We start from the raw sequence: 8,861 nt of genomic DNA, 5'->3' as shown, positions 1-8,861 counted from the left end.
GTCTTTGATCTGAGCCAAGTAACTTTTACAAAATGATTTTCTACTAGTGAGCCATTATAATAGTTCTTAATTTATGTTGTAAACATTTTTATAGTAATGAAGTGATTTAATTAGCTAGCTACAAAAAGTCTGGTTAATTAACACTTTATTGCTTCCTGTCTGTCAGGACAGAGGTGGCAGTAATCTTACATGGAAGCAGCCCTAGAAATATTTGTGAGCCTAACAGGCCACTGTTCTGCCTGTCTGCATTTCTAGTAGCTTTGCCCTTAAAAAACGTGAAAACGTCCATAGTCACTGGATTTTATTTAAACTAGGTGTTCTTAGAGAGCTAGAGTATGCACAGTTAGCTGCGTTTCCTGTGTCAGAGGAATGGCATTTTGATAAGATTGCTCACCTCTGCAGGTCAGTCAGGAAATACAAGTGGAATGTTAAGATCTGAATTGACACCTTGTGTGTGAATGATCCCGTCTGTAAAGCTGCTTGACTGAGGCCTTGGTGCTGTGATGCTGCTGGTGCTCAGCACTGGGAACGCTGTTCACAGAGAGGACATGGCAGAACCTGTGGCCTTCAGAGGCTGACACAGGAGCTGTAAAATTTAAGCCATCAACAGAGCACCTACTGTAGCCTTACAATTTCTAAAAGCAAACACTGGGTAATGATTCTGGTTTAAAAATGAAAACTGATAATGTTGGAATAATAGGATGAGGTGTCTCTAATGAAGTTTGTTGAATTAGGTTCCAGAAAAGTAGTGAAATGCAGGCAGCTGAAGGACAGGCTCCTCCCCCATTGCACTCAAGTTCCTCAACTGGAGCCAACAAACCAGGCTTGCACCAGGTGGCGAGCAGAGGGCCCAACCCAGCAGCCCCTCTACTGCTCATGTTCTTAGTTTTACTGTTATTAGAACTTTTCCTTTCCAGCTGTACTGTATCACAAGGAGGCAGACAGGCAGTTTTGCACAGGCATAGTATATATCCTGGTCCTTTCAGTGCTGGCTAAAAATTTGCAAAACAGTGCTGTGTAAGAGCAGAAAGAAAACAGACATTTTCTTTTAATTGTTACATTTTCAAGCTAATAATAATTAGTAAGGCTTTGGGCATAGATAGTTTACCACAAGAGTAAAAGATAATCGGCAGAGAACCAGAACCTGAACTCTGCACTAGCTATTGGAGCGTCCCCAGGCAGTTTTCCTCCATAGGCAGTCGAAGCTTTGTCTTGATTTTTGATGGATTAGCTGATTGCAGGTTATAAGAAAAATTCTTTGATCTTCCACTGTTGTCAAGGAGGTGTATACACTGCAAGTTGCTCACTGTTAAAAACAAATACCAGATAGATACTCAGATTATTAATTTTATTTTTGTCTTTTTGCCTTTTCTAGGGCCGCTTCTGCAGCATATGGAGATTCCCAGGCTAGGGGTCTAATCAGAGCCGTAGCCACCGGCCTACGCCAGAGCCACAGCAACGCAGGATCCGAGCTGCGTCTGCAACCTACACCACAGCTCATGGCAACACTGGATCCTTAACCCACTGAGCAAGGGCAGGGATCGAACCCGCAACCTCATGGTTCCTAATCGGATTCGTTAACCACTGAGCCACGACGGGAACTCCAGATTATTAATTTTAATGCTGAAGGGAAGTTTGTTGGTGGGGAGGAGAAAGTGTTTAGTTTTTGGACTATCCCTGGTGCTAAAGTAATAACTAGTTCATTGTAGAGAAAAGGATGGTATCAGCCTTGCATTTTCCATCATCTCAAAGATACTTGCTACTCTTTTTTTTTTCTTTTTAGGGCTGAACCCACGACATATGGAAAGTTCCCAGGCTAGGGGCAATTGGAACTACAGCTGCTGGCCTACACCACAGCCACAGCAACATCAGATCCGAGCCACGTCTACAGCACAGCTCACGGCAATGCTGGATCCTTAACCTACTGAGTGTGGCCAGGGACCAAACCTGCAACCTCATGGTTCCTAGTCATATTAGTTTCTGCTGCACCACAGCAGCAACTCTCAATACTTGCTGTTTCTTTAAGGAAGAACCTTGACCACAAGGGGGCAGGTGCTTGAGGAGCTAGGACGGGAACCTAAGTCTTCAGTCTGGAATAACTGGCATGATACTGCTTTCCTGTGCATCTTTCTAACATAACACAAACATATATACCTATCTTTTACCTTGCTATGTGTCTCATACTTGGCTATAGTCCATTCTAGGAAACAGGTTCCTCTGAAGAATATTCAGGTGATAGACTAATGGGCATATCAAACTTGAAATGGATTTTTTTGAGTTTTATGACTTGGAAATTACAAACTTACAGGATGCTACAGTTGGAAACTAGTGGTGTGCTTAACCCTCTCACTTGATAAATGAGGCTCCTGAGACCCTAAACATTTAAGACATCTTGCTGAGGGCATGCTGTATGTTGCTTCTTTGTGTGGAGCAAAGACGCAAACATTGAAAGGTGAGTAGTTTTTTTAAAGTTGTAAAAAATAGTTCTTACTCTCTTCTGGTTTTATTACCATTACTTCAATAAAGTGAACTGTTTTGGAACTCTGGTGTGTTTGTGGCTGCCTTTACTGTGTCAAGCTTGAGTTAATGTCTGCATACTCCTCTAGGTGGACAGAGATACTGTGTATCATATGAAGGGTACCAGTTTTTAGTAATCACTTAAGTTATGGTTTTTATAGTCATTGGGGTGGAATTTTTTAAAGGAAATTTTGTTTTGAAAAAGATGGTCCCTCAAATTTAAGACATTGTTATATATATGCTCTCTGATCCTTACTCTGCTGCTGTTCTTTGTGGGTGTGGGTGGGTGTAGAAGACTGGGTAGAATGTGATTGTGTCCTGGATGTATGTAGAGAAACAGTCCAAGGAGTTTACTGCTAAAGCCTCTCTCCAAATTCGAAGTTGGGAGCAACAATCCTGACTCAATGTTTGAGCCCCTATAGTGTGCCAAACAATTTACTAAAGCTAAGTAGAACAAAATCCAAAGATCCTTAACCACATGGAGTTCTCAAAGCAAAAGATGAACTAACATTTCTATTCAAGGTAAAAACTAAAATTAATGGTTTGTCCTTGATTCACATTGGCATCTGTGATTCCACACTGCAGAAACTTATATGTCCACATCATTCCCATTTTCATGGAAATTTATAAACATGTGTTCTGTGTAAAACAGGCTGCAGCTAAACCAACTAGCAGCTCTGTCTGACCATAAGCCTTATTCACAGATTAATGAATGGTTAATGTGGGTAGATGGGCTTCATAAAACCTTGTCCCCCAAGTTCAGGTTTATGGAAAGATTCTCTTTAGTCCTTGGCCGTTTTCAAGCCCATGTGGGACTAACAAGTTTATTCATATGAGGCCCTATTAAGTATTTATTTGAATTTGTTTATTTGATCCTTTAACTAAAAACTTTTTATGTTGGAGTTCCCGTCATGGTGCAGTGGTTAACAAATCCGACTAGGAACCATGAGGTTGCGGGTTCGATCCCTGCCCTTGCTCAGTGGGTTAAACGATCCGGCGTTGCTGTGAGCTGTGGTGTAGGTTGCGGACGTGGCTCGGATCCCGCGTTGCTGTGGCTCTGGCGTAGGCTGGCAGCTACAGCTCTGATTGGACCCCTAGCCTGGGAAACTCCATATGCCGTGGGAGCGGCCCAAGAAATGGCAAAAAGACGGAAAAAAACAAAAAAAACTTTTTCTGTTGCTAAACACCTTCATTTTTAAAGATTTGACAGTCCTGGACTTTTAAGACAATGAAAAAATGTTCTAATTTGTAATGTTTGATTACATGCTATTTCTTTAGTAGTTTTATCTGACAGTTCTCTTTCTGAAACTATTCAATTCACTCAAGTATATTATTTTTTACATAGAACTACGGGCCTGATTCCTTTGAAAGTTTCTACTTGCCCCACCTACAAATCCCGATCAGCCTGCCTGTATTACAGTTGTACAACTCTAATTAAAGCTTTGGCAGTAATTGCTGTCCCCCTACCTCCAGGATCACCCCCCCGCCCCGCCTCAGTCAAAAGCTAAATGAATGTAAAAGTTCATGCTGACAGTCATTGTTCACTTTCCCAGCTGTGCCCTGTTCCTGCAAGATGACTGTGGATTAGGGACTGGGGGGAGGGTGTTGCCATAGCCACCCATGAGAAACACTGGACCTGGCATTAACTGCTGACAGCACTGAACTTATCACCCAAATTTAATGCTGGCATGAATGAAGGAGCCCTAAGTAAAACTTATCTAGTGGCTAAAAAGAAAGTTCTCTGAGCTGCTCCTGTATGAGTGAAAGTGTGCAGAGTTGAGCCTGAGCTGGACATGGTTTTATATATTAAATGACCTCCTTATGGGACTATAAAAGGCAAAAGCCAGAATTTGTGGACAAGAGACTTCTTCCCATCTTTGGGAAGGAGATGGCTGATCTTAATGTGAAACCAAAATAAAACAAGAACTCCCATGCTATTACTTTGAAGAATGACAGTGTTTGTATCTCTCTCTCCTTTGTGTTAACAAGTATGTCAAAGTGATCAATTATAGGCACCATTTACTGCTTCCACTGGAAGTAATGTTAACAGCTTTTGGTTGTTAAAATAACATGCCTCTTCTGGAGAGATGTTGACTGCACTGATAATTCTAAGAAAGGGAGATGAAAAACACGTGTATACCTGAAATCAAATGATACTGGAATCCCCTGGCAGTCTGTTCTAATGTCTTCTACCTTGGAGATAAAAAAGGGAAGCATTTCCCTACGTGGTCTCCCCAGTTTGCCCATGCAGTTGCTGCCTTACCTGAGTTGAGACTCAGTACAGCGTGGGCTTTTGAAGATCGTGTGGGTTGACGTAGTTTCCCTTCTTGAGAACCTGAAATCAACCAACATTGATCATCTGTTTCTGACCAGTGACAGCTTTGGCCTGACCCAAATTCTGAATTCCCTACTGAGGTGGAAGCTTGAGCTTGTGGGTATGTGCCAAGATAAATTAGGTAGGGTATGGAAAAACTATGCAGGCCCAGGGCCATGGATCTGTTTCTAAAAGTGCCCAAGTGCCGCTGGGGGGCTAGCCAGGCTTGTTCTCTCTATTGAGTTTATTTGGACAGGCACTTTCCAGAGCTGAAAGTGTTTCAGTATGCAGTTCATTCTGCTAAATAAGTATTTACAGTAGTGCTTGGATTTGGGGCATTCCCACAGATGGGCAACCCCGTACTATCTAAGCCTAGGGAAGGCCAATGTGAAGCATGCAGCGTCTGCCTGTGCCTGGAGTCCTCTAAATGGGTAATTTAAGGCCTGGATAGGATGCAATGGTGAGGCTTTCAGTCCTGAAGCCCAGCAGACAATCTTGCCTGGAAGGCTTTCTGCGTTGAGATGCCCAGAATTGCTGGAAGGGAGGAACTAAATGTGATGCTGAGAATTCTCTTGGTGCCTGGAAATGTAATAAAGTTCCTACCTGAATGGAAGTTTACTCAATGTAATTAAATCCTGTTTTAAATTCTGATGTGACACACTCTGGGGATGCCTGTTGTAAACTACAAAGGTCCCAGGAGGACAGTTACCGTAGATTTGCTTGAGCACTGAGTGCCTGGTGAGCTTTGTGGCTGAGCTGCCCTTGGGTGGACTCTTGGTGGTTCTGCTTACTGCCATGGCTTTTGGGGGTTTCAGTTCCAAGTTCTTCCTCCAAGCGTGGAGGATCAAGGCCATGCAGTTTCGATTCCATCTATCCATGTCTCTGGTTCCAAGCTGCTTCATGTACAGAAGATGGGACAGGTGCTTCCTGAGCTGGTAGCTGGTGGGGGCAGAGGAAGAGATTTCAAGATCACAGTACTGAGAAAACCAACTAGAGGAATAGTATTTACTCAACTTTTGGGCAAGGTCCCCATTCCTAATTTCAGAGGCAGTATGTTGAATATTGAATTCTGTGTTTGTCCACCAGTACTTCCTAAACTAGGAATCAATCAGATCCCTGCCTTGAAAGTGTGATAGGCCAATGTGTAAACAAATATACACAGTATGAGAAGTACTGAGAGCAAGGAGGTAGATGGCTGATATTTGTGCTAGGTTTTAAGAGATGAGTAGGAGCTTGCTAGGCAGAGAAGGGCATTCGGGGTAGCAGAACTGGCCTGAGCAGAGGCGTGGGCATTTGTGCAGGAATGTCAGTAGTGTGAGATGTGTGTGGAGCATTGTGTACTTGGCAAAGGAAGGAGGAATGGAGGGTGTGCTCTACTGTGGAAGAAGCCATTTGGTCAGGGCCTACTGTATACCAGGCACTTTGCCAATGGTTAGGCCTGAAAATAAGTCTGAGAGGCAGACATTATGAAAACGACAAAGGCCAAGTGGAGGTGACATAATCAAAATGGTAACATAGATCATTCCTGACTTTGCTCCCTGTCACGGGAACAACAGCTAAAAACTATTCATGGACAACATACCAGTGAGAAAATCCTAGAACATGGGGGTGAGGCTGAAGAGACCAAGGCAGACCGTATTAGAAGGGTAAGAGTGCCAGCAGCCACAGGCTGACAGCATTGCCCCTCCCCCAGGCTGGCACAGCCCACAGTAGGAGATCTTCCCTGAGCCTGTGATTCTTCAAGTGGGAAAAGAGATCCCAGAATGGACATCCAGCTCCATCACCATTGTGGGTTACTTCTTAGGAGCCTCCATCCCAGTCTTCGAGATTGCAGGGGACTCTGTGGGGCTAACTGGAAATCCAGTTGTAACAGAGAAGAAGATGAGGGTCTTGCAAAAACCAGCATGTGGATCATGGCAGATCCTACCTGTAGAATCAAGGCAGTGGCTCAGTATGACCAGCAAGCCCAGCAGTGTACAAGTTTTCTTTGATCCAGGTCCTTAAACAAAAAGCCTTGCTGGCCCTGGAGTTTAGTCTGATCCTGCCCAGGGGAGCTGAGTCAGAGTCCAGTTATTTCTGAGTGTAGCTCCTGGCCCCTACCCGACCAGAAAGGCTGGACCACATCATTGGGAAGCTGTGTAGGCCAGCAATGTTCAAGAAACTGCACAGTGGGCAGAGAACTGATCATCCATAAAACAAAACGAGTAGCACTGTTCAGCCAAGGAACTTGGGGAGCAGTGCCAGCTTAAGTTAAGACCATAAACAAAGAACCTTGACCCTTAGAACCAGTTCTCCCACTCTCTCTGGGCAGGCAAAGCACTTCAAAGCCCCTGCCATTGCTGAATACAGCCTTCAGTCCATCCATTCAGGGAACTGTACTAGAGCACACAAAGTGTGGAACCCCATCCAACAGCCTTCCTTAGAGTGGCACCTAAAGAGAGCACAGCCCGTGGCTTTCACCCTCTACGAATAAAACTGGTGGCTGTGTCTGGCTAGGGAATCTGGTGTGCTATCTTGCCTGATTTGTGTCCCCAATGAGCTGTGCAGGTCCTTGGGGCCTGTCCTACTGTCCCACCAGAGGAGGGAAGCTAAAGCATAGCCTTGCTTACTGCCAAGTATAGTATCCGGTCCTTACTGTCTAAGTAACCCTGACCAGAGAACCCAGGCAACTGAAGAGCCTATCCTAAAGCCTCACTTGAGCAGGGAATCAAACAAGCAGTCCTAGACAACTATTCTCATTTAGCAGCAGCAGCACCCTCTTTCTGCCCCTGTTCACCCCTCAACCCCAGAGCTTGGGCAGTGGCTCTGTCCAAAAAGAGAGAGTAAGCCCCACCTGCCCAAGGATGTCACAAGGAGACACATCCAGAAACCTAAACTGAGCTGAATGGTGAAGAGTTATCTCTGTCAAAGCAAAAAAGGCAGGGGGGTGGGGGTGTAAACATGACACCAAAGGAAACTAAAAGAAGCTCCAGTAGAAACGGAGATCTGTGAGCTATCAAAGAATTCAGAATTCTCTTAAAGAAGTTCAGTAAACTACAAGAATACATAGACAACTGAAAAAAAAAATAGGGAAACAACGGATGAAGAAAATAAAAGCTCAAAGAAATAGAAACATTTTAGGCCACTGTAAACCAGCTATGATGGAAAAAATAAAAATCATTAAAAAAAAAAAGAAACATTTTAGGCCAAAACAAAATCCTAGCTGAAAAATACGACTGAAGAATTCAATAGAAAGCTTCAAAGGAAGACTTAATCATGCAGAAGAAAGAATCAGTAACCTAGAAGACAGTTATTTGAAATTATCCACTCAGATAAGGTGAAAAATAAAAAGAAGAAAGAGAATGAAAAAAGACTGAGACTAATGGGACACAATTAAAATAAACAGTATCTGCATTATTGGAATTCCAGGAGAAGAGAAAGAAAGGGACGAAAGTATATTTAAAGAAGTAATGGCTGCAAACTTCCCAAATCTGGGAGGAGAAATGGACATCCAGACTCATGAAACCCAAAAGACCTCAAATAGGTTGAACCAGAAGTGGGCTACAATGTCACACATTATAGCAGTCAAAAGTCAAAAACAAAAATAATTTTGACAACATCAAGAAAAAAGAGAAGTTACATACAAGGGAACTTCCATAAAACTACAAACAGATTTCTTGATAGGAAATTTTCAGGAAAGAAAATGGGATGATATATTTAAAACATTAAAAGAAAAACACCGTCAACCAAGAATACTGTACTCAATAAAGTTGTCCTTCAGAAATTAAAGTAAGTTTTTAAGTGAAGTAAAAGGACATTAATCATTGATAAGAAGGTAGTGTAGGAGTTCCCTTCATGGCTCAGCAGTTAACAAACCCAACAAGGATCCCTGAGGATGCAGTTCTGACCCCTGGGTTAGGATCAGTGGGTTAGAATCCTGCGTTGCCATGATGCTATGGTCTACGTTGCAGATGTGGCTCGGATCCCACATGGCTGTGGCTGTGGCCGGCAGCTGTAGCTCTGATCTGACCACTAGCCTGGGAACCTCCAT

At 43.4% G+C, this 8,861-nt stretch overlaps 1 protein-coding gene across 5 annotated transcripts in view; it reads right to left on the bottom strand.

The window, feature by feature from the left end:
• Nucleotides 1–1,018: 1,018 nt before the first annotated feature.
• The window catches only part of INVS (inversin), a 166,181-nt gene continuing 158,338 nt past the window's right edge, over nt 1,019–8,861 (bottom strand). For 4 of the 5 annotated variants that reach the window (XM_047768041.1, XM_047768043.1, XM_047768044.1 and 1 more), the window contains 3 exons: nt 5,541–5,770; nt 4,781–4,852; nt 1,019–1,306 (listed from right to left, as the gene is read on the bottom strand). In XM_047768041.1, the coding sequence (XP_047623997.1) occupies nt 1,161–1,306; nt 4,781–4,852; nt 5,541–5,770 (448 nt within the window). In that variant the 3' untranslated portion in view covers nt 1,019–1,160. Of the gene's footprint in view, nt 1,307–4,780; nt 4,853–5,540; nt 5,771–6,413; nt 6,759–8,861 lie in introns of those variants that run through there. The other variant, XR_007133271.1, reaches the window with a different exon arrangement.

This window comes from Phacochoerus africanus, chromosome 2 (assembly GCF_016906955.1).
Source record: "Phacochoerus africanus isolate WHEZ1 chromosome 2, ROS_Pafr_v1, whole genome shotgun sequence".
Classification (NCBI taxonomy): Eukaryota; Metazoa; Chordata; class Mammalia; order Artiodactyla; family Suidae; genus Phacochoerus; species Phacochoerus africanus.
This window is presented reverse-complemented; position numbering and strand designations above follow the sequence as displayed.